The 27,500-nt window shown below is 38.2% G+C and overlaps 1 protein-coding gene across 16 annotated transcripts in view; it reads right to left on the bottom strand.

Moving 5' to 3' along the window:
* smg (sterile alpha motif domain containing protein 4 smaug) overlaps window positions 1-27,500 on the bottom strand; it is a 240,784-nt gene that overhangs the window by 199,165 nt on the left and 14,119 nt on the right. For 8 of the 16 annotated variants that reach the window (XM_067121149.1, XM_067121150.1, XM_067121151.1 and 5 more), the window contains exon 2: window positions 17,901-18,128. In XM_067121149.1, the coding sequence (XP_066977250.1) occupies window positions 17,901-18,126 (226 nt within the window). In that variant the 5' untranslated portion in view covers window positions 18,127-18,128. Of the gene's footprint in view, window positions 1-17,900; window positions 18,129-21,573; window positions 22,109-22,207; window positions 23,616-27,500 lie in introns of those variants that run through there. The other 8 variants (XM_067121136.1, XM_067121139.1, XM_067121138.1 and 5 more) reach the window with 6 other exon arrangements.

The raw sequence follows: 27,500 nt of genomic DNA, 5'->3' as shown, positions 1-27,500 counted from the left end.
CAGTCTGGACAACCCTTTAGAAGATGGAATAAACGCACCATCAATGGAGAATAAAGAGGCAATTACTTTTTAGGGGAATGGCACAAGCAATCCCTCCATGGAAAAGACGTGGTGCGTTTTCGGGAGAATATCAGAGTAACCCTTTTCTAGAGAAATAAGAGGAACAATCCTACTCGGAGAATAAAGGGGGTCAACAATCACTTAAGAAAAGAAACAACATTTACAGAGAATGGCTATAAGGAGCAATTTACTACGAAAGCATCCATCTGAATTATTAGGCAATGCAGCCATCTTCATTTTATGAAGAAGTAACTACACCTGGATAAAAAAAAAACCATACTTTTTTCAAGATGTGGTTCCTTTGACAAGACAACATCAATTGGAAAAAAAAAACAATCTTTTTTTGAAAAACGTATCCCTCTTGGGAACTGAACTGAATATAGAATTTAGGCCAAATGCCAAGCACTGGGACCTATGAGGTCATTCAGCGCTGAAATGACATTAACAGTAAAAGGTTTGAAAGGTTTAACAGGAGGAAAACCTCGCAGTTGCAATATGAAGCAATTGTTAGGAGAAGGTGGAAAGTAAGATGGAAGAAACAGAATATAAAAGGAGGTAGAGTAAATGGAACGAAAGGGGTTGCAGCTGCAAAGAACATCAAGTAATGCCTACAGTGCACCGCATGAGGTGCACTGACGGCCCCACCCCCCTACGGGGATCAGTTATTTGATGGAGTCAATTATTTACGAAAACGTTCCATTTTACTTGGAAGAAAAGGCTCTCCAAAATACTTAGTTAAACGATTAACTCTTGACAAACTAAAAGCGTCCATTTCACGATATAGGGTCCTAAAATTTCTTTTACGAAAAGAACTACTGTCTCATTGGAGAAAGAAAGTGTCTTTTCTTCGAAATGAATGGAAATGTGAACTGCCTGAAACAGACTTGAGACTCTCTTTTGAATATATAAAGGGGTAACCATCTTTGCAGAAGAAAGACACCAAGCTCCCTTGATAATCAAGATGTTAACTTCCCTTGAATGTGAAAATACATTCTCTCTCTCTCTCTCTCTCTCTCTCTCTCTCTCTCTCTCTCTCTATATATATATATATATATATATATATATATATATATATATATATATATATATATATATATATATATATATACATATATATATATATATATATATATATATCTATATATATATATACATACATACAGTATGTATATATATATATATATATATATATATATATATAGAGAGAGAGAGAGAGAGAGAGAGAGAGAGAGAGAGAGAGAGAGAGAGAGAGAGAGAGAGAGAGAGAGAGAGAGAGAGAGAGAGAGAATTGAAAGAAGAGCAACCATTTTTGTTTGAGAATTGCGAAGCTAACTATCTTAGATACGAGTGTATATTCATCCTCAGGCTGGCCTTATACCAGCAGGAGCTCATGCCCCTGTAGAAGCAGCACGTAGAGAAAGATAAAAAGGGCTCTACCGGTTATATCAGGATCACACATCTTGGAGTTAAAAGAAAAAAAAGTGCTACAGCTTCTGAGATGGAAGGAATTAACCCTTCAGAATCAAGAGAGCAATTATCTTTTCTAAGAAAGGAGGAGGCACCGATTAATAAAATAAATAAATAAAAAACAAATCTTTTCTGCTAAAAAGTAAACTCTTGAATGTAAATAGCAGTTATATATATACGAGAAGTCTTCTGAGAATAACAACACAAACTGTCCCTCTTCTGAAACCCATCTAACCATCCTTTCTCGAAAAAGGGGGGAAGGTCCTCTTCTGTGAATGAGGGAAGAATTAAATAGTACCAATAAAAGCAAAATTCGTTTAGGATGAGAATGAAATGCGCGCCTTTTGAGACAAGGGTCAATAAGATAGTTAGTTCTCTCTATCGGACCCTGTATTAACAATTTTAAAAGACAGGGATTATTTAGGAGAAACTTTTCTACGCCGCTCTGTAGGAACCAAGAGATTACAGTTGTCACTTTTGAAGGGAATCCAAGAGATTACAGTCATCGCTTTTCAAAGATAGGGATTACTTAGGAGAACTCTTTCTAGCACTGATGGTTAGACCGTTCTAAAGACTCCCAAGAGATAACAGTTATCACTTTTAAAAGATAGTGATTACTTGGGAGAACTCTTTCTAGTACGAAAGGTCAAACCGTTTTAAAGAAATCCAAGAGATTACAGTCATCGCTTTTGAAAGATGGTGATTACTTATGAGCGCTAATTCTAGCACGGAGGGTTAAACCGCTCTAAAGGATCCCAAGAGATTACAGCTACCACTCATAAAAAACAGAGATTACTAAGGCGCTGAAGGTTAGACATTCTAAATGATTCCAAGAGATTACAGTTACCACTTATAAAAGACAGAGATTACTTAGAACTCTTTCTAGCACGGAAGGTTAAACCTTTATAAGGGACTCCAAGAGATTACAGTTATCACTTTTCTATAAAAACTCTTTCTAGCACTAAATCCTACGCCGTTCTAAATGATCCCAGGAGATTACAGTCATCACTATTAGAAGACAGAGATTACTCAGAAGTACTCTTTATTACAATGAATGTTAAGCCATTTTGAAAGATCCCATGAGATTACAGTCATCACTATTAATAGAGAGATTACTTACGAGAACTCTTTCTACCAATGAATGTTAAACCATTCTGAAAGATCCCAGGAGATTACAGTCATCACTTTTAAAAGACAGGGATTACTTAGGAGAAATCTTTCTAGCACTGAAGGCTAAACTAAAGGACCCAAGAGATTACAGTCGTCACTTTTAAAAGACAGAGATTACTTAGGAGAACTCGTTCTAGCAAGGAAGCTTCAGTTATCACTTTTATGTAAGAACTATTTCTAGCACAAAAGGTTACTCCTTTCTGAATGATCTCATGTGATTACAGTCGTCACTTTTAAAAGACACAGATTACTTAGGGGAACTCTTTCTAGCAGTGAAGGCTAAACCGTCCTAAAGGATCCCAGCAGATTACACTTATTACTTCTTAGTTTGCTGTAAAAGAAAACCATTGAGATGGCTCAGTCTGTCCGCCAGTACTTTTTCTGTCCGCCCTCAGGTCTTAGAAAATACTGAGGCTAGACGGTTGCAAATTGTTATGTTGATCATCCACCCTCCAATCATCAAACATACCAAATTACAGCCCTCTAGCCTCAGTAGTTTTTATTTTATTTAAGGTTAAGTTGGTCAAATCGTGCTTGTGGCAGCTATATAGGATAGGCCACCACCGGGCCGTGGTTAAAGTTCCATGGGCGGCGGCTCATACAGCATTATACCGAGACCACCGATAGATAGATCTATTTTCGGTGGCCTTGATTATACGCTGTACAGAAAACTCGATTGAGCCTGGTAAATATAAAGATTGCTTAGCAGCTGCTAAGGATATTGGAGAGCTCTTTCAAGCACAGAAGGTTCAACTACTTCTGCATAAATCCTCCCACCAGTAAAGGTCAATAATATGCAGGACTTGGGTCAAGCCACGCGTTTATCAATATGATGAGCATGCAAACGCTGCGCTACGATGACATGCAAAAAAAGGCTTATGTACATGTGGGTCTTGACACCTGCATGGGAAGATATTTTATACTGGTCGTTGGTATAGTGGTTAGTGGCTTGTCATGCCACTCGGATGTCAAGAGTTCGCGCCTCCCCCAGGGCGGTGAAAAAATCACTGGCTCTGTATCAGGATCAGTTACTGCCGCGGTGCGGGGGTCTGTGGCGGCGGGAGGTTGAAACCCACATATTCTTTGGAAGCTTGAATTTCAAGTCAATGGCCCCTTTGGTGTGCTTGTTCTATATGAATAGCTTTCATCTACTAAATAAAAATAAATAAAAATAAAAAACATAATCTGAAACCTTTTTGCCACTTTCCTGTACATTTATTACTGTGCTATGTTATTACTGTGCTATGCTATAACTGTGTTACATATTGCAAAATATAACTGAATATTGAGCTGCATGAAATTAACTATATATTTACTGCATTGGCGAACGCCAATGAAATGCAATTACCGTAACAGCGTATGAAGAAACGGCTCATTAATAATGCAAATGTAGGCAACAGCGGCCATCATAAATTATTTTCAGTGAATAATGAAATGGATTTCTGCCATATTGTGTAGTATAATCCACATCAGTTATCGAATTATCTACACCGCTGCTCAACCGACTTTTTCTCTGCTATTAAAACTATAAATGTTGATTTACTAATTCCACCTTATTTCTCTTGGCTTTGCTTCTCTTATTTATATGTGACCATATTTTTCAACGAAGACTTAACTTTGCAAGTAAATACCTTCAAAGCCTTACTACAAGTGATTTAGTTCCTCGTTGGACGGGTCGATATCGTGCTCGGCTAGCTCTCTGCTGGGCCCGAGTTCGACTCTCCGGCCGGCCAATGGAGAATTAGAGGAATTTATTTCTGGCGATAGAAATTCATTTCTCGCTATAATGTGATTCGGATTCCACAATAAGCTGTAGGTCCCGTTGGTAGGTAACCAGTTGGTTCTTAGTCACGTAAAATAAGTCTAATCCTTCGGGCCAGCCCTCTCTAGGAGAGCTGTTAATCAGCTCAGTGGTCTGGTTAAACTAAGGTATACTTAACTTACTCCACTTGAGAGCAGGTTCATTCTGAATAGGCGGAAGAAGAACCTGGATGTAGGATATTACTCGAAATAATATTTATGCAGCAAAAACGAGGAAGAAGAAGAATTATTCCATATTACCAAATCTATTAAACACAAGCGTTCTGTAAATTAGGAAGACGAACCGAAGTAAGAAATTACCCGAAAAGGCTACTCATTCAGAGGAAGAAATATTCCATATAATCGACTCTATTAACTATTATAAGCGTTTTATATCCTATTATATACGATGGTTCTTGTAAGCTAGGAAGACGAACTAAAGTAAGAAGTAACCAGAAAAGGCAACGTATTCAGAGGAAGAAATATTCCATATAATCGAATCTATCAAATGTAAGTGTTTTGCATCCTGTTAAATATAATGATTTTGTAAGTTAGGAAGACGAACTGAAGTAAGAAATTACCGAAATGTTATTCATTCAACAATAACGAAGAAGAAAACTCCAACCAGTGATCGTATTCATTACAAACCCAAAACGTTTTGCAAGTTACGAAGACAAACTGAAGTCAGAAATTACCGAAATGCTATTCATTCAGTGATAACGAAGACGAAAAATCCGTCCATATGACCGAATCCATTAGGATTGATTGATTAATTGTGGGTTATCTGGCGTCACAACTACCAGGGTCACTAGGAACAAAAGCGTTTACCTTACACCCTCCTCTCGACTTGGGAATTACGAGACACCTCTCACGATCGATCGATCGATCGGGGGGCCGTCGTGACTTTCAAAATAAGATTGCCAAATAGGGCTTCCGCCGCCGCCTTCTTCTTGCTGTTCCTCGGGTAAGGTTGTATACTCGTTGCGTCACACGAGACTACTAGGCGACTAGGCACTAGGCAGCAGCGCGTATGCCGACTACCCCCTCCCCCCCCCCCGCCCCTCCGGCGGCAGGTATGACTACAGAAGCTTTCCTTGCGTGCGTGTTGTAAGTATGCCATGATACAGCTATACTCGAAAGAGATGCTTCTTCCAAGCAGGAATTTCATTTACGTACGTAAGGCATGTGTTGTATGTATGCATGTATGTATGTATGTATGTATCTGTGTATATATATAGCCTATATTATATATATATATATATATATATATATATATATATATATATATATATATATGCAGAGAGAAAGAGAGAGCATCTCTTCAAAGCAAGGGGAAATACAGCCTTAGACCTGAGAAGATTACTTCATTTATAACGGAATATATATATATATATATATATATATATATATATATATATATATATATATATATATATATATATATATATATATATATATATATATATATATACAGTATATGTCACATTACCACGGGTGAAAAATAAGAGACAGGTGTAGGTTCTGACCGGTTTCGACTTTATTTCCAAGCCATTCGTCAATGGCATGGCTTGGAAATAAAGTCGAAACCGGTCAGGACCTACAACCCATCTCTTATTTTTCACCTGTGGTAATGTGTGATAAATGAGCCACGTACATAAGTGATTATATATATATATATATATATATATATATATATATATATATATATATATATATATATAACCTGTCTCTTATTTTTACCTGTGGTAATGTGTGATAAATGAGTCACGTACATAAGTGATTATATATATATATATATATATATATATATATATATATATATATATATATATATATATATATATATATATATACATATATATATATACTTATGAAAACAGAAGCAGCTGCGGCAATACCACCAACAAGAAACCACGTTCATTTCCATTTACTTCTTTGTTAACAGCCCTCGGTCACCCCACCAATCAGTGTCCACGGTTCCAATAATGGGTCTATCTATCGATCTATCTAACAATCAATCAATCAATCAGGGTTCTGATCAATCCATGCGTCACTACTCAGAGTCTACTGACACTTCATGGTAATCTCGAATGAAGGTACCACATAGGACTTCCAACTTAAGTCAAATGGGATGGATAGCATTAACTTTGTTTAGGCCAAAACTGACGTAATCACAAACAAACAAATGTGCAGACAAACACACTTACACACATACACAAACCTACAAACTAAATTAATTACTTCGTTCGTAAAGGCAAACCTAAACAGTATACATTCCACATTCCAGTGCTTGTGATTACGAATACTGTGCTTCACACATACATGAGAGAGAGAGAGAGAGAGAGAGAGAGAGAGAGAGAGAGAGAGAGAGAGAGAGAGAGAGAGAGAGAGAGAGAGAGATAAATAAATTCCTCCAGTTCGCTTCATCCTTTCCTTTCATAAGAACCAAAAAATGAACATGTATGAAAAATATAAAACATGAAAATGTATGTGAGGAAAAACTGAAACATATGGGAACGTATTAGGCAAAAAAAAAACTATGAAAATGAGAATATAAAAAACATGAAAATGTATGAGAAAAATAAAAAACATGAAATGTGAGAAAAAATATGAAAACATATAAATCTGAAAAAAAATTTTAAAACATGAAAATTTTTTAGAAAAAAAAAAACATGAAAATGTATGAGAAAAAAATCAATGCAGGATTTCTGCCCAAAAAGATGGCTGTCGTTCCATAAAATAAGGTTATGCCTTTTTCCAATACTTGAAAAAGCAACTCAACTGCTGTGTTGCAATGTCTCCACTTATCTTCTAACAACCAGAAAAATTCTGGAACGAATATTCATCAGAATGGCTGTCAATCCACGTACACATACTTGGGTATAAATACATTAACATTTCTATATCGCAATATAATCACTATTATTAATAACTAGCATCACTTTCATCATTACCAATACCAGTATCATCATTGGGACCCTTTAACAATTTCATAGCCATCACTTCATTACCATCGTTACTCTTTTAGTAAATACGCAGCACAGGGATTCATTATCATAAATTTCACCATTACCAATACCAGTATCATCATTAGGACCCTTTAACAATCTATTATTCATCACTTCATTACTATAGCTGCTCTTTTGGTAAATACCTACGATGCATTTCATGAACGTTGCAAAACCTCTCTCTCTCTCTCTCTCTCTCTCTCTCTCTCTCTCTCTCTCTCTCTCTCTCTCTCTGTTTGTCTGTCTCTCTCTTTCTCTTTGTAAAATTATGCAACACTTCACGTACTGACCTACATCAAACGGGGCCGATGGCAGTCGAGATATGGTAACACAGACCAGACTTGTGTACAGGAATATGCCTTTCGCCATAACATCATTACCATAAGTCCTTCACTTTCTATGGAGAGCGTCTGTGTATACCTAGAAATTCATACAGCTAATATATAGAATTTAGTAGCCTTCTTACCAATATTTCTACATGCAGTATCTTGCATACATACGCTAAAAGTTATATACGCGCATGTACATACATACATACATACATACATATATATGTATATATATATACTGTACAGTATATACAAACATATACATATATTTATATGTGTGTATATATATATATATATATATATATATATATATATATATATATATATATATATATATATATATATATATACATATATATAGAGAGATAGATAGATAGACATATATACGTGTGGGTATATATGTGTATGTGTGCATATCCGTATATGTGTATATATATATATATATATATATATATATATATATATATATATATATATATATATATATATACATATATATATGTGTGTGTGTGTGTGTGTGAGTGTGTGTGCTTACAAAATCACAGTAGATGCACGTGACTTCAGTGTATAAGCGAATCCCACATTTTCCTGTGGGATTCGCTTATATATATGTGTGTGTATATATGTATATATATAAACCTAAACATATATATATATATATATATATATATATATATATATATATATATATATATATATAATGAGAGAGAGAGAGAGAGAGAGAGAGAGAGAGAGAGAGAGAGAGTCTGTCTGTCTCCGTACGCAGCAGAAGCACACTTACATTCCAGAATATACAAACACATCCTAATACCCAAACTCTAGCACAGAAAAAAAAAAAACTTATATATGCGCAAACATGAGCACTGCCCAAATAAACGCGACGGAATCACGCAAACACCAAATTATGAAGAGACGACAATGCCCCAATGCCCCAAAACCCCAATACCCGACGCTCCACTGGGCGCGCGCGCACACACATACACACACACACACAGAGTGATAAGGAGATATACCCATGAGATAGCCATGCGATACCCAACAGATCAGATGACAGGGAGAAAATGGAAAACCCGAGGTCGCAGAAAGCGAAAGTGGTTCGCTCTAAGGTTTTGTCGTCGAGTGGCCACAGTATAGATCATGGTGCGTGGGCAGGAGGAATAGGCAGCAGGTAGGTCAGAGAGAGAGAGAGAGAGAGAGAGAGAGAGAGAGAGAGAGAGAGAGAGAGAGCCACCTTGCAGACAGAACCCGTAATTTAAAAAAAAAAAAGAGAGAAAGAGACTTGTCGCCTGAAAGAGTACGCACGAGAGAGAGAGAGAGAGAGAGAGAGAGAGAGAGAGAGAGAGAGAGAGAGAGAGAGAGACCAATCTCTTGGACCATGGTATCTGCAAGTGGCAGATTTTAAACTAAAGACAAGCTACGTTCAAGGCTCTTGAGCACTACAAACAAATCAATGTTTGATATAAATTCATCCTTGTGTGCGGTGTTTGAAAGGGGACTTAAAAGAAATTGAAGTGATCACAGATGATTTTACGGTATTTGGTCGTGGTACAAATCATGAAGATGCAGTTGCTGGCCATGATCGTAACCTTCACACATCTGTAGAGCGTTGCAAGGAGCGTAAGTTTTGATAAATTTCAGTTGAGGCTGATATAATTGCCATTTATCGGTCATATAGTCAGTGCCGATGGACCAAAGCCATCGCCTCTTGAAGCTAAAGCAGCTACAGGAATCCCTGCACCTATAGATGTGGCCTGAGTACCTCGTTTTTTTTTAGGAATGGTGCAATATTTGTCAAAATTTTACCCTTGATTAACAGATCTTAGATCTCGCAGAACCACGAAGGGAGCTTACTCAGAAGAATGCAATTTTTACTTGGCAGAAATCTCAAGAGGGGGCATTTACAGCAGTGAAAATAGCAATATCAGAAACTCCAGTTCCCAGTTTCTACTGCTTGGTTTACTGGTTAGTGTCGTGCTTGCCACTCAGATTTCGCGGGCTCTTGTCTTCCCCCAGGGCGATGAAAAATCACTGGCTCTGTATCATGATCAGTCACTGCTGCAGTGTGGGGTCTGCGGTGGGAGGTTGAAACCAACATTCTTTGGAAGCTTGAATTTCAAGTCAATGGCCCCCGTGTGCTTGTTCCATGTGAATAGGTTTCATCTAATAATAATAATAATAATAATAATAATAATAATAATAATAATAATAATAATAATAATAATAATAATAATAATAACGAAGTTTCATTTCAGTGTGACACTTCTCAGTATGGGGTAGGTGCTGTTCTTTCGCAGAAAGGCCAGCTAATTGCATTTGCTTCATGAGCTTTAACTGTTGCAGAGCAACGATTATGCTCAGATAGAGGAAGAATGTCTTTGCAATAGTATTTTCATCAGCAATAATTTGGTACAGATAAAGTGACTGTACACAGTGATCATACGCCTGTGGAATCTATATTCCAGAATCCTTTAGAAGCTGGCCCAGCTCGTTTGCAAAGGATGTTACCCTACTTACAGGAAAGTAATGTGTGTGTTCAATATGTGGAAGGCAAGCATATGTACACTGCTAATTTGAACGAGCGAGTCAGAAGGTCCAGTTCTGTAAACAGTTTCAGTTTTGTAAATAGTTTAGAAACTGTAAATTATAGTGAAGTTCTTACCGTTAAACCTGAAAAATTGCTAGAGTTCAAGCAACACACTGCAGAAGTTGATAATTTACAAGAGGCGTAACAGCTGGTTTCTAACGGATGGCCTGAAGCTCGGAAAGAAACCTCATGCGCACCACGCCCATATTTTAACTGTAGGGATGAACTGCATACTGAGGATGGTCTTTTTAAAGGTAATCGCCCTACAGTTCCCAGGACCCTGCGGAAGGAGATGCTAGAACTAGCTCAACAAGGTCATATAGGACTCGAAGGATGTCTAAGAAGGATGCGCGAAGCTCTATTTTGGTCAGGGATGTCGTCCGATTTGAAGGCACTGATTCAACAGTGCGATTCTTGTTTGCCGAAGAGAGATTCGCCACTAGAGAACCTCTTAAAAATCATGACTTCGTAAAAAGACCATGGGCTAAAATCTGAACTGATATTTATTGTTTTGATGAAAAGATTTTACTTGTTATAGTTGATTATTTCAGTAACTATACTGAAGTAGTTAAACTGTTCTAAAAGCCTGATAAATGAATTTCTGAGCGTGTTCACAAGACCTGAAATTCCTGATCAACCAGTAACAGACAAAGAGACCTAAATTTTCCACAGAAGAGTTCGAAAAATTTAGGAGAAGATGGAATTTCCAACATAAAACTTCAAGCTCAAGATATCCGCAGTCTAACGGGAAAGCTGAAAACGCAGCCAAGACTGTACAGAAGTTGTTTGCGAAATGTAGGTTGTCAGAAGAACACGAAGTTTTAGCATTACTAAATTGGTGAGATAATCCAAGTGAAGGGGTGGATAAAAGCCAAGCAAATACTCCAAGTGAAGGGATAGATACAAGCCAAGCAAATACTCCAAGTGAAGGGGTGGATACAAGCCAAGCAAATGCTCCAAGTGAAGGGATGGATACAAGCCAAGCAAATGCTCCAAGTGAAGGGATGGATACAAGCCAAGCAAATACTCTAAGTGAAGGGATAGATACAAGCCAAGCAAATACTCCAAGTGAAGGGGTGGATACAAGCCAAGCAAATGCTCCAAGTGAAGGGATAGATACAAGCCAAGCAAATACTCCAAGTGAAGGGATGGATACAAGCCAAGCAAATACTCCAAGTGAAGGGATGGATACAAGCCAAGCAAATACTCCAAGTGAAGGGGTGGATACAAGCCAAGCAAATACTCCAAGTGAAGGGGTGGATACAAGCCAAGCAAATACTCCAAGTGAAGGGATAGATACAAGCCAAGCAAATACTCCAAGTGAAGGGATGGATACAAGCCAAGCAAATTCTCCAAGTGAAGGGATGGATACAAGCCAAGCAAATACTCCAAGTGAAGGGATGGATACAAGCCAAGCAAATACTCCAAGTGAAGGGATGGATACAAGCCAAGCAAATACTCCAAGTGAAGGGACGCATACAAGCCCAACACAAAGATTAATGGGCGATGGGAATCATTTACATCAGGAATTTCCAACAAATGCGATGGTTTAGGTATAGACAAAATCAAATGCAAACAAGCTAGTTATCACAACAGAGCATCAAGAAAGCGCGCACAGATAAGGCCAGGAGTAACCGTTCGCATGAGGTTACCAGGAAGTAATACTTGGACACCTGGTGCTTGTATAAAAGAAGTGGCTCCTCGTTCATCTTCTTCTTTTAACGTGCTTTCTTCCCATTTGTATGGGGTAAGCACGATGCCTTCTTTTGAAGGACTTTTGATTTGGCTTTGGGGTAGACCGTAGTCTCGATCGGCTGCCCTGCCTGTCATCGCTTAGACTACGGTAGCATATGTACATGTATTGTACCAGTCACCAGCGCCCTTTCTCCCAGCAGCGAGAACTTGTTGCGCGGTTAGGTCGACAGTCGAGATGTGTGAGGTGTCTGTAATGTTTTTAGGAGATGCTGGAGTGGCTTTGTTTGTGTGTGACAGTCAAAATAGGAGACACAACATACAGAAGAGATCGTAGGCAGCTAAAGGCTGCTAGTGAAGAAAGAAATAATGAGAACAGATATTTAAAGGATCAAGAAGAATTCAATGATCACTCGCCAGTTACACCAGGTTCGACAGAAAGAGAACGAGAAACAGAAACCCAAGAGGATTCTACAAGTTCGCTAGCTAAGAATTCTGAATCGATGATATATGACCTTCCTTCAAAAGTTTTACACAAGTCAACATGAATAAGGCGACCCCCTGAACGCTCTGGTTACCCGAATACTTGATATACTTATGTGTACAGATTTATTTCGGTTAGATTTGGTCTCTAAATAAAAAAAAATTCTTATTCATAACTGACGTTTTATGTTTTATGATGTATTTATCTGCTTCTGCACTTACAACTTTTCTAGGGAAAGGGAGATGTAACGAGTGTTAATGTGAATGACAATTCTATTGTTTTTATGTTAAAAATGTTAATCCATACAATGGTCGTTTGACTGTTATAAAATAACCTGAGTAGCAAGTTTTGTCTCAAATTCATGACGCCCAGTTGCTGTACAGATCTAGATGAGGCAGGACGTCTCCATTGCTGATCTATCTATACTTTTGTAAATATACCCTTTAAGAAGAATGAGTTCTTTCACTGAAGAAACGTCACAGTTAATGCCTCCAAAAACCGAAAAAATAGAGCCACGACCCCTCAAAATAAAAAAGAAAGATGGAAGGCGGCAACCTCTGGCGTGGCGTAAAAACCTATAAGTTAATGCCTTCAACCACCCAAAAAAATAATGAATAATAAACCACATAAAAATAAATAAACGAAGTTGGGAGGAAGGAACCTTTGGCGTGGCGTAAAAACCTGTAAGTTAATGCCTTCAACCACCCAAAAAAATAATGAATAATAAAGCACGTAAAAATAAATAAACGAAGTTGGGAGGAAGAAACCTCTGGCGTGGCGTAAAAACCTGTAAGTTAATGCCCTCAACCACCCAAAAAACTAATGAATAATAAAGCACGTAAAAATAAAAAAACGAAGTTGGGAGGTAGAAACCTCTGGCTTGGCATAAAAACCTGTAAGTTAATGCCTTCAACCACCCAAAAAAATAATGAATAATAAAGCATGTAAAAATAAATAACAAAGCCCACAAAAATTTACAAAAAAATGTTGGGAAGGCGGCAACATCTGGCGTGGCGTAAAAACCCATTAGTTACTGCATCCAACCACCAAAAAAAGCTACAAAAATTAAAAACGAAAAAGGTGGGAAGGCAGCAACATATGACAAGGCGTAAAAAACCCTTAAGATAATGCCTGAAAGCACCAAAAAAAAAAAAACCGAAAACTAAAAAAAAAGAAAGCTGGGAAGTCGGCAACCTCTGGTGTGGTGTAAAAACCGGCAAGTTAATGCTTCCTACAACAACAACAAAAAAAAAGCCCCCCAAAATAAAAATAAAATAAAAATAACAAAGTTGACATGGAAACAACCTCTGGCGTGGCACAGAAACCTGCAAGTTAATGTCTCCAACCACCCAGAAAAAGTAAGACCGCCCCCCCAAAAAATATAATAAAATGTGGGAAGGCGGCAACCTCTGGCGTGGCTTTTTGAGTAAAAATCCGAAAGTTAACGCCTCCAGCCATCTGAAAAAAAATAAAGCCCCCCAAAAAACAAAACAAAGCTGGAAATGAGCCAGTGTCTGGCGTGGAGAGAGAGAGAGAGAGAGAGAGAGAAAACATTGCCACCTGATAGACTGAACCCCTAATTATTATTATTATTATTATTATTATTATTATTATTATTATTATTATTATTATTATTATATTCTCAGAGAAGTCATTTCATTCTGCATGATACCTCAAAAAATAACAACAGCAGCAGAAACAGCTGTAGCAGTAAAAAGATTAAGTGATACCTAAACGAATTAATAGGAGTAATGATATTTAAACAGATTCATAACCAGAAAAGACCGTTTCCCGAATGCTCTTCGATTACCCCAATCAACTTTCCTTGGAAGTGTCGCATTCTCTGAAGCGAAGGTCTTCCACGTAGATGGGCATACGGTATATCTGCACCGTGGGCATACCAGGAAACAAGATACGCACTTACCCATCTTCGGTCGAATTATGACCTCCCCACGGGGGTAATCTTGTACTTACTCCTGCAGCTTACCTTCCCAACCCAAAGCCCTTCCCGTCATGAAAGTCAGTCAGGCTCTCTCTCTCTCTCTCTCTCTCTCTCTCTCTCTCTCTCTCTCTCTCTCTCTCTCTCTCTCTCTCTCTCTCTCTATATATATATATATATATATATATATATATATATATATATATATATATATATATATATATATATATATATGTATATGTATATGTATATATATATATACAAAAGTACACACACAAATATACTGTATATGAACATACACAGTATATAATATACATGCATACATTATATATATATATATATATATATATATATATATATATATATATATATATATATATATATATATATATATATATATATATATATGAGAATACACAATATATATATATATATATATATATATATATATATATATCTATATATATATATATAATGTATACACATATGTAAAACACCTCTTACCTCTTACCCCTCTCTCTCTCTCTCTCTCTCTCTCTCTCTCTCTCTCTCTCTCTCTCTCTCTCTCTCTCTCTCTCTCTCTCTCTCTCTCATTTAAAAATATTCCACATAGGTATACCTTTCTCTTTCTACAAGGCTGATAAAATTGCATCGGAATGTACCTTCACCTCTCATCACCAACATGACGATGAAAAATTATACTCTGTGAACAATCAAGTACAGTAATTAGCAATCAAACTCCCTCGACTGCATACTTAGAACAGAATGTCTTGAGCGAGTAAATGTTCGTCCCCTGATTATATGCACAAAAATATACCAAAAATGAATACGTGCTTATTGTACGTGGACCTAAGATGTCTACGTTCAGTAACGCACGAAAAATTATATGTCCAATTTGAAGCTCTCTAGCTCATTAGACGATCAACATAACAATTTGAAGCCCTCTAGCTCAGTAGACGTTCAACATAACAATCTGAAGCCCTCTAGCTCAGTAGACGTTCAACATAACAATTTGAAGCCCTCTAGCCTCAGTAGACGATCAACATAACAATTTGAAGCCCTCTAGCTCAGTAGACGATCAACATAACAATTTGAAGCCCTCTAGCTCAGTAGACGTTCAACATAACAACTTGAAGCCCTCTAGCTCAGTAGACGTTCAACATAACAATTTGAAGCCCTCTAGCTCAGTAGACGTTCAACATAACAATTTGAAGCCCTCTAGCTCAGTAGACGTTCAACATAACAATTTGAAGCCCTCTAGCCTCAGTAGACGATCAGCACAACAATCTGCAGCCCTCTAGCCTCAGTAGTTTTTAAAATCTGAGGGCGATCAGCACAACAATCTGCAGCCCTCTAGCCTCAGTAGTTTTTAAAATCTGAGGGCGATCAGCACAACAATCTGCAGCCCTCTAGCCTCATTAGTTTTTAAGATCTGAGGGCGGACAGAAAAAGTGCGGACGGACAGACAAAGCCGGCACAATAGCTTTCTTTTACAGAAAACTAAAAAAGTAGTCTTGAGCAGTGTGTGTATTGGTTACTTTGCAATCCTTCTAATAAAGTCCCGTGGCCAATAGCAGTCGTCTCAGATGAGGGGAAGAGCAAAGATCACTTTACTCACACTTTACTCCCTTGAAGGAGAGGGAGAGCTGAAGTACCTGTTTCTAATGGGGTAGAAAAATAGGGGATACAGACGCGGGAAGGAGCCACGTCTCTCATATTGAAGGCTATTTATTTATAACGGAGTCAGCTTTCTTTGTTATAAAAAATCTCTCTCTCTCTCTCTCTCTCTCTCTCTCTCTCTCTCTCTCTCTCTCTCTCTCTCTTTCTCGTTACTGGAACATTCTCTTTTCCATATTAGTAAAATGCACTTCCCTCGAGCGCTATAAGGACTGAAGTGAGTAAACTGCTCTCTCTCTCTCTCTCTCTCTCTCTCTCTCTCTCTCTCTCTCTCTCTCTCTCTCTCTCTCTCTCTCCGTTGAAATCATTCCCATACGCTGACCCTAAACGCAAAAACCAACGGATGGACGGCCAGAATTAGGAAAACCAGACAAAGGAAGAGAATTCCAAATTTTGTGGAGAAGGAAAGAAACATTTACTGGGAAGGAGCAAACTGACGGGCTTTACGAGGCTCCTTGATATCTAACACCAAACCTGGCACTCCCTGTCTTGCAAAATATGAGAAGCGAGTGTTTGGTATTTGCAAGTGTTTCTTCAATCTAATTTCGCTCATACTCTGGAAAAAATATAAATACTTCAGTATTCATTTTTTTAAATACTTACCTCTCCATGATTTAAAGTAAAAGCTATATAATAGAGAGGTACGGTTCATAAAAAAAAATACATATATTCAATTCAGCATTTATTTTTTAAATACTTGGATATCCATTATAAAGCTTTTACTTCCTTGCCAACTATATAATGGCAAGGTTAGATTCTTTTAAAAAAAGAGCTTTAAAAACCTAAAGAACAAAACATTTAACTTGATATTTCTTTTCATTTCCAGTAACTAAAAACTACGTTCATAAGATTTCACGAATACCGATACCCTAAAATAAATGTGTGCGTATATCCCCTTAAGACATCGACATTAAACTCTTGAGAGCAAAGATAACAATAGTTTAGAGAGAGAGAGAGAGAGAGAGAGAGAGAGAGAGAGAGAGAGAGAGAGAGAGAGAGAGAGAGAGAGAGAGAGAGTTCCTGACAAATACGAAGCAAATGGGATTAGAAATTAAGTTACAATAAGAATAAAGTTAACGAGAGAGAGAGAGAGAGAGAGAGAGAGAGACTTCCTGACAAATACGAAGAAAATGGGATTAGAAGTAAAGTTACAATTAAGAGCAAAGGTAACGACAGTTGAGAGAGAGAGAGAGAGAGAGAGAGAGAGAGAGAGAGAGAGAGAGAGAGAGAGAGAGACTGTGACTTCCTGACAAATACGAAGCAAACGGGATTAGAAATTAAATTACAAAGTTCACAATCAATGTTATCCAGGAGGGGAAAGGGGACCTAACTTCTCTGCACAAGAAAAACAATTCGATTCGCCCAATAACCGAGGGTTCTCTCCAGAGCGAGGAATGCTTCCTCGATGTGAGTCGTTCCACCAACAGACAAAAGACAGATTCTTATAGGAGAGAGAGAGAGAGAGAGAGAGAGAGAGAGAGTTCCCACCTGCTTCTCCACCATACCAACACTGCATCACACATAAACCAAAGCACAGTCCATGAAGCCCCTCCCCTCGCCTCATTCCTTCTTCTCCCCCTCCTCCCCCTTCTCCTTCCCCCTCCTCCCCACTCCCTCCAACTCCCCCTCTCCCCCCATCCCCGTTTAAAGACCCGACGGCATCACCATCATCATCAGTAGCGGCACTCACCTGGATCATTAGCTGTGGCCTCCATGGCGTTGAGGTCAGCGGCGTCGGGCGCGGTGGCATGATGGGCATTGAGGACGTTGAGCAGGAACTTGGCGGGCACGGCGCCCAAGCGCCTCACTAGGGAGTACACCACCACCACCTGCTCCGCTTCGCTCCACGTCTCCCACAGGTAGCCCAGGCCCACCACCTGCTCGCGGAAACCAGCGCTCCCAACGCCGCGCCCCATTCCTGTTTGTGGGGGAGACAGGGAGATGTTATTCGATCAATACGTGGCTTCATTCATGAGGTCAATACTAGACATATTTATCTTCAACTGCACAGTTTAGCAAGGAAAGGAAATTCTACATAATACAAAAATAAGCAAATTATAAACAAAAATATACAGAAATAAATAAAAAGGTACAGATGATTTATCATAAAAAACGACCAATAGGAAAAAGGAACTGTGGGGGTGACAGGGAGATATTATCCGATCAATACGTGGCTTCATTCATGAGGTCAATACTAAACATTGTCATTTTTTAGTGCAGAGTTCAGCAAGGAATGAAAATTCAACAAAATACAAAAATAAACATATAATACATGTACAGAGAAATATAAATAAAATAAATAAAGAAGGAACAGACAATTTATGATAAAAATGGACCAGTCGGAAAAGGAAACTGTAAGGGATGACAAAAAAGCTAAAATGCTAAAAAAAAAAAAAAGAAGGAAGAGGAAATGAAAGATGATAAGAGAAATGTGAAAAATCTTAAAAAAAAAAAGGAAGAGGAAATGAAAGATGATAAGAGAATATGAAAATTCTGAACCAGACCAAAAGAAACACAGACAAAGTAAAAACAAAAGGAAACAGGTGTGATAGGCAGGAAAGGTGCGGCAGAAACGACAAGAGGAAACGCGTACAAACAGCAAGCAAATATAAAGACATGGGAGAGACGTAAAAGGAAACACACAGGAAAAGTGACGCAGGTTATGCATATGAAAGAGAGAAAGGAAGAAGGATAACAGGTAATGGGTACCAAGAATACACATAAAAGGAAAACAATATAAAGGATAAAAAGGGGAAGGTTATGTGGTGGCAGAAGGAGAAACAGACGGGAGAATAGTGAGTCACCAGAGAATTTAATACCAAAGGTATGATAAAAATATAATAAAAAGCGTGAAAAGGCGGGGAAATACCAATAAGAGATTGTCAAATACTCAACAGAACAGGCTTGGACATATAAAGTGGGACATAAAAATTACGAAATGCAAAAGGGAAAATAAAGCGGAAAAGCTATAATGCGACACAAATATAAACATTGCTCATTGCAATCTTTCTGATTAATGGGAAACACTTCAAATAAGAGGCCACCATCAATTATGTCAAGATTTTAGCAAGGTCAATTCATCTAAAAAAAGACAAAAATACATAAGACACATTCACTTGAAGTTTTTTCATTGGCCCTTTTAAAACTTCTTTGCACTTACTCCTTAAGATGTTGGAAATGCTCTCCCCCTTTTGCTTTCTTAAATTCGAGTCTAAAGCAATAAGTGTGAATTTTAAAACAACCATTTGTGGAATGAACTAAAAATAATTCCATATCACTTAAAACTTGAATTTATAATGAGGCAAAGTAGAACCAGTTATGAGTTTTCAAGTGGGCACGCCCACTCGCTTATCTATGTGCATATGTATATGCATATGAATGCCGTGTGCATAGGTACCACTTCAATACACTTTTAAGTAAAGAATACAAAACTGTAGATAATTTTCAACAAAGGATTCTTAAAGTAACTAAAGTCCTATTATCACCTCTCGGTCAAGACTTAACTTTCTGACCAAAAATAAACGTTTGGAAGAAAATTTGGATCAAAGTTGAAAAGTATTAACAATGATTGTAAATGCCACACTTGCACGAGACAAAAAAAAAAAAAAAAAAAAAAAAAAAAGATAAACACTTTGCCCCAAAAAAGAAATACCGGCTACTAGAGTCTTAAATGTAGAATCAGGACTGAAATCCATACAATTTTTTACGAGAACCTGAGCAAATTGGTTTACCAAAACAGAATCTTTCCGCTAAAAAAATCACAATCTAAGAATTGCCAAAGTCAAAATTTTTGCCCAACCGTTCAAATACTTTTTTTACCAGAACTACTCAAATAACCAATACTCCTCTGACTCACACAAATATGTCATTCAAAAAATACATTTATAATCTATATCCTTGAAGATTTTTGTGTGAAATCAGATTTAAAATAGTGAGATGTGTGAAATCAGATTTAGAGCAGTGAGATGTGTGAAATCAGATTTAAAGTAGTGAGATGTGTGAAATCAGATTTAAAGTAGTGAGATGTGTGAAATCAGATTTACAGTAGTGAGATGTGTGACATCAGATTCACAGTAGTGAGATGTGTGAAATCAGATTTACAGTAGTGAGATGTGTGAAATCAGATTGAGAGTAGTGAGATGTGTGAAATCAGAATTACAGTAGTGAGATGTGTGAAATCAGATTTACAGTAGTGAGATGTGTGAAATCAGATTGAGAGTAGTGAGATGTGTGAAATCAGAATTACAGTAGTGAGATGTGTGAAATCAGATTTAAAATAGCGAAATGTGTGAAATCAGATTTACAGTAGTAAGATGTGTGAAATCAGATTCAGAGTAGTGAGATGTGTGAAATCAGATTTACAGTAGTGAGATGTGTGAAATCAGAATTACAGTAGTGAGATGTGTGAAATTAGATTTAAAGTAGTGAGACGTGTGAAATCAGATTTACAGTAGTGAGACGTGTGAAATCAGACTGACAGTAGCGAGATGTGTGAAATCAGATTTAAAGTAGTGAGACGTGTGAAATCAGACTTAAAGTAGTGAGATGTGTGAAATCAGATTTACAGTAGGGAGATGTGTGAAATCAGATTTAAAGTAGTGAGATGTGTGAAATCAGATTTAGAGTAGTAGGACCGCGTTCCTTCGCCTCGAAAACAGACAAAAGTCATGTAATTTCACCACCAACTGTCTACCGCTATCAAATCCACTCAATTGCGACCTACTTCGTTGTCAAATCCTGTCTATTTCAACTATCCACTGTCATGCATCTCATTGTGTGTTACTATCTGTTGCGTCAGTTGCTATATCTCTGCTATGCAATTCACCGTATGTTACTATTCATTTATCAGTTGCTGTCCCTATCATTCCCCCACTCAGTTACTATTGCCACTAACAAGTGCTGTCTTTTTCATTGTCACTTAGTTGCTACACTGACAGCATCAAAAATAACAGATCTCGTGCCAGGGTACACAACAGAAATAGCAGCGCTTACGGTAATAAGCTTCTGACATATACCGTAACAAAACCCCGTAATTTCTTCACACTCCATACGTGAGACGACAATACACGTGGCAATCTTTTCACAAAACCTGAGTTCTGCAAAATGAAAGAAAAGTACATCCTCACGCTTTTTCTCTCCTCTCAACTAAATTTTCTCCCGTGAACTTACTAAACGTTTTAGCTGTAATGTTGACGTTACGTTTTATGTTTTTTTTTTTTTTAAGCGTATGTTTCTCCTTCTTATCATCTCGCCCATTTTCTCTGCCATCCTTTCCCCTCCTACGTTTCTTCTGGGACTCGATACACCCCTGCCAAACAAGCGCCCCCCCCCCCTCCAATATTCATTTGTCACCATTCATTTACCTGAAGTGTTGAAGACATTTGGCAAAACAGTCTGAGTGGGAGTGGATGGCCCGTGGGTGGTACCGCCGCAGCCCGCACCACCACTGCTACCCACTACACCACCTGCCCCGCCACCACCACCAACAACGCCAACCCCACCATTGTTGGCGCTGTTGTGGTAACCGCGAGAACCCTCCCGGTTGTTATTGTTGATATGAGGAGGAGTCCGACAAGGGGGTCCGCTCGTACCAAAAGCCGGGTTCGGGACGGCGCTGGGCGAGGGCGGAGGGTGCACGGTTCTCATGAAATCCACAGCCTCCGCCCACCCGGGCATCGTGGGCCTGTGGACGGTCCGCACGGGCGAGGGCGGCGGATTTTGAAATAGGGACGCCACTTTGGATGGTCTGGTTTGGTTCTCCCTTCTACAATAAATGTCAAAAAGCTGCTCTCGATAATGTTTTTATTCTAGATTTTCTCCGACTGCCGGAATATAAATTCCAGTTTCAAAAGGTAAAAAAAAAAAAAAAGTTTCCAATTTTTGCCTTGACTAGTTGACCTAATACAAATAAGTAGACATTATCAAATAAAAATCATGATATTCTATCCTTGGTCACAGCATTTCAAGTTTTCAATTTCTGCCTTGACTATAGTTAACCTAATACAAATAAGTAGACATTATCAAATAAAAGTCATAATATTCTATCCTTGGTCACAGCATTTCAAGTTGAACTTTAACCCGTATAAAAAAAGTATGCCAAACGCACAATATGCCTCCCCCACTGACACACAAAGGCCTATGTGACTTAATCCCTTTTTATGCAGTGTGAACACAGCGTATTCTATTAATCCTGGTTATATTACGGTTCCCCAATTCAGGATACACACGGAGAGCCGCCAAGCAAGAGCAAAACTTTCTCCTCCTTTCTGTTCAACTCCTCCTTTCTATTTTTTTGAAGTCTCGAGAGTCTGCAATCACATTTGAGCCTCGGAGTCAAGGAGGCATTTATCCAATCAAGGCAGCGAAAAGCATATCCCGCAAGCACGCTGAAAGCATGGCACAGCGCGCGTGCCTAGCAACGCCGCTTGAGCCATTCAAAGGAGGATGTAAAACAGGAATACAATGTTTCTAAAGACGGAATATGACAACAACAAAATTTAATAGTATATTTTTCTAAGCGAAATAATAATTCTATATTTTTTTTTCCAAAGGCAGAACAAATCACCATCGACGATAACGTTGTTACAGCCGCTGTAACGCCATCGTGGACGTGTTACAACACGCGTAATCTATACATTCACAAAAACACAAATCTTCCAGCGAAAAAACAATTATGTTTCAAAACATTCACAAGTTCCCATCAAAGCTATATTACACAGCGCAACTTCATTCGAAGAAAAAAAAAACGTGAGAAAATGAGTGATCACTTGGCCGAACGAACTAAGGTTCAAGATTCTTCTGTATCTCAAACTTCTAAAGATTCTTGTCTCTCAAACTTCTCCAGACTCTCCTGTCTCTCTCTCACTCTCTCTCTCTCTCTCTGTCTCGACTCACGCTCACGGCGGGGAGAGAACGTGAGTGCAAAAGACGGTGAACATCACGACAGCAAGAGCCTAACTAAGTGATTCACATGAACAATAGTTTAGTGCCACTCCACGAAGGCAGCTGAAGGGAGTGGAGATGAGAAGAGGTGGGGGAGGGGGAGGTAAAGGAGGGGAGGGCAGATGCCAGTGGCTGAGGAGGAGGAGGAGGAGGAGGAGGATGAAAGGGTAAGAAAAGGGGATGAGAAGATGCAAATGACAATATGGCAAGTACCAACATTAAGATACAAAACTAAGTCAATGTACCATATATGAAAATGATAACAAGGACAAGGTAACAAACACGAACGTGAGGAGAGAGAGAGAGAGAGAGAGAGAGAGAGAGAGAGAGAGAGAGAGAGAGAGAGAGAGAGAGAGATTTAAGCACTAATTATGACCAGGATCATTGCAGGGGAGGGCCACACGACACCCCCAGTTAAGGCATCCTTCCTACCACCAGCTGAGAGAGAGAGAGAGAGAGAGAGAGAGTGGCACACACACACATACACGCCCCACCTAAGGACCTAAACAAAATACAAAAGCAAGATTCTCTCTCTCTCTCTCTCTCTCTCTCTCTCTCTCTCTCTCTCTCTCTCTCTCTCTCCATAAAGAATAAGAATCTAGAACTGAAAGCCACAGTAAAAGCCAGATTATTAATGCTTACCGACAGAGGGTGTATTAGCACCCTGCCAAAAAGATAATTGTTGTTGTATGTCGATTGCCCTGGCTCAGAGATATTGCTCAGAGTGGAATTTTCTGATAATTATTTTTGCTTCACATAATCATCAAGATATGGCGACATTTCTCAAAATACACAGAAAGTTATCAACTTACCATAGAAGAGATGAAGGAAATAAAACATATGCAATCTCATCTTCGCCCGTGTTTAGTAAAAACAAACAGACACAACACTCAAACACGCAAATTTAAAAGTGAAAAAATAAAAAATCGATAAATATCAAACGAAAAACTTTCTCAGAAAACACAGAAAGTTATCAACTTGTCATCGAACAGACAAAGAAAATAAAACATATGCAATCTCATCCTCGTCCGTGCCTAGTAAAGACAAACAGATACCACACTTAAATACGCAAACTGAAAAGTGAAAAATAAAAAATTCAATAGATATTAAACAAAAAATTATTATAACATTGGTCTGATGCAAGAAACAGCCTAGCTTGCTTTTACCGATTAGAAAAATCAATCAGGTTAATAGACACTAATAGACGCGGAAGTACTTCTCTCTTAATACATCAACCCTATTCATGCCTTTCGAGACAGTACGCCAGATTTCACCCCCCGCATATCTTGACAAAGGGCAAAAACAGACATCTGAATTCCGTCAAGATTCATTTTTATTAAAATAGAAATTACTTAATTTAGATTTCCATCCACCCCGAATGGAATTGGAATGGAATATAGAATTTAGGCCGAAGGCCAAGCGCTGCGACCCATGAGGTCATTCAGCACTGAAACGGAAAATGAGAGTAGAAAGGTTTGAAGGTGTAACGGGGTGGAACCTCGCAGTTGCACTATGAAACAAATGTTAAGAGAGGTTGGACAGCAGGGTGGAAGAAAGAGAATATGAATGGAGGTGCAGTAGAAGGAATGAAAGGGGTTGCAGCTAGGGACCGAAGGAACGCTGCACTGAACCTAAGGTAACGCCTACAGAGCACCGCGTGAGGTGCACTATCAGCGCTACCCCCCAAAACGGGGATCCACCCTGAGGCCATTCGCTCAAAAATCAGAACCTGTTCAAATCAAAGGACGGTTTCCAGAGCTAAAAAAGGGTCCCTGAAATTTGACGTTCGTGTGAAAAACGAAATCGCCAATTTTGAAACAAGGAGGGATACTGTATAGGCCTATACCAAAACGACCACTCACTATGACATGCCTATTTCAAGCGTCTATCATTAATTTACTTAATTATCATTAATCAGCATCTAACTTTGCTCATATCTTCTCTATGGGCTGTTATTTTCATACTTCACATTCTATTTGTGAAGCCCTATTCAGTCAGCAGTCAAATTCCAAAACACTGAGGGCCAATTATGATAAGGACACGTAATCCAAGAAAAACCGTTTTAGAATGGTTGAAGAACTGGAGGACAGACTACTGGTGATGGAAATAAGGCACAACATAAAATAAATAATGCCACATTAATCCTTTATCTACTTAATCAAGGACGAATATCATTGTGCAGAAAATTCCCCTTAACAACCCTTTTGTCATAGCCTATACCGCCAAAGGAGGTCCAACAGCGACGTTTCATTCCAAAACATTTTTTTAATAGTTTCATTCCAAATTTTTTTTTTTTTTACCGTTTAATTCCAAAACATTTTTTCAACCGTTTCATTCCAAAAACTTTTTTCCACCGTCTCATTCCAAAAAAAAATTTTTCAACCGTTTCATTCCAAAAACATTTTTCCAACCACTTCATTCCCAAACATTTTTTTCAATCGTTTCATTCCAGAACATTTTTTCAACCGTTTCATTCCAAAAACTTTTTTCAACCGTTTCATTCCAAAAAAAATTTCAACCGTTTCATTCCAAAACTTTTTCAACCGTTTCATTCCAAAACATTTTTTTAACCGTTTCATTCCAAAACATTTTTTCAACTGTTTCATTCCAAAAAATTTTTTCTACTGTTTCATTCCAAAACATTTTTTCAACCGTTTCATTCCAAAAACTTTTCAACCGTTTCATTCCAGAACATTTTTTCAACCATTTCATTCCAAAAACTTATTTCAACCGTTTCATATCAAAACATTTTTTTCAACCGTTTCATTTTTTCCACCCAACTAGCCAGCAATGTCGAGGTCTAGCTCCGCCAACTCCTTCCGAAACTTCGAAATTTTACTCATTTTCACCAACATTAGCTTCCGTAATTTCATTTACGTAACCAAGCTATTTCAATTTCATCCTTCTTTTCATCTCAGCTAACCTTCTTATCAAACCTTCCCACTGTCTTATTATCCTTACATAGATGTCTTATTATCCTTACATAGGCCATCTAAGATTCTTACATGAATGTTTCGTAACTAACCTTTAATTCATACCGTGGTATATAATTTTTAGTCTAAACTCACAATGCTCTTCACCTCATCAGTGCTTCACTTGTCAGTCTAACTTTCTCTGCCAAGAATCCAACCATACACATTTACCGGTATAATAAGTAACGCTATATCCTTATCATCCCTCCAGCCAGCTAAATCACTTGTCTCTTTAAACAAAGGAACAATCAATCCTCTCACTAGTTCCTTTAGAACATCTCCCTCAATCAGAGGTACCGTATACACCATGGTCATCCCATTAATCATACTACACACACACACACACACACACACACACACACACACATATATATATATATATATATACATATATATATATATATATATATATATATATATATATATATATATATATATATATATATATACATAATTGTTAGCTTTCTAGTCCTCAGCAGCATTTCCTTTAGGATGAGGTTGCTAGCCCAATGCCTTTCTCCATCACAAAAGAGACAAACTGCAGTCGACCATCTACCCCGTAGCTATTCCCTGCTTAAGTTAACAGAAGTGCGATTGGGTTTAATTGTCTAAAGTATTCCAGCTTGCTCAGCAATCAAACTCAGAATGTGTGTGTGTGTGTGTGTGTGTGGGTGTGTGAGTCACAGATACATTAAAATGTTACTTCCTGCCTTTCAAAAAACCTATTCTGTTATCACAAACTTGAAAAAATCCATTTCCAACATTCTTTTCCCTAAAGGTCAGTGTATTTTTCTCTCGAGGGTCCGTTCCCCGTTCTGAAAAGTGCATATCACCGAGTTTTAAAGAATTGGAAGTTTACAACGCCAAAGAATTCTTCAAAATCAAATTACATTTCACCGTGTTTCACTGCCTAAAAGAGAGAGAGAGAGAGAGAGAGAGAGAGAGAGAGAGAGAGAGAGAGAGAGAGAGAGAGAGAGACAATGAACACGATGAGAAGACAGACGAAATAAAAGGGTTAGAGACAGAAAGTAATGTTACGGGGCATGACACAGGTGCCCCATATAAGGCTGAATGCCAACAGGGCCAACGACAGATGGTGCCAATGCCACTTTACATTCCTGCAGAAGGGGGGAACTTTAAAATCCATCCTCATGATAACACCTCTGTCTTTGTCTTTCTGTTAGCGGGCGCGGTTTGTTGCATCTGATACCCAAGACCTGACAGTGTTCCTGGCATCTGATAAGTGTCAAACGGTATAAGACTCCTGCTTTGCGTATCACACAGACACCAGTGTTTCATCAGCAAGGATCTCTTGGCCGTGATGTCCTGACATAATACAGAATTATTATTATTATTATTATTATTATTATTATTAT

Source organism: Macrobrachium rosenbergii, chromosome 19 (assembly GCF_040412425.1).
Source record: "Macrobrachium rosenbergii isolate ZJJX-2024 chromosome 19, ASM4041242v1, whole genome shotgun sequence".
NCBI lineage: Eukaryota > Metazoa > Arthropoda > Malacostraca > Decapoda > Palaemonidae > Macrobrachium > Macrobrachium rosenbergii.
Note: the sequence above shows the minus strand (reverse complement) of the source record. Positions and strands in the feature narration are given on the sequence as shown.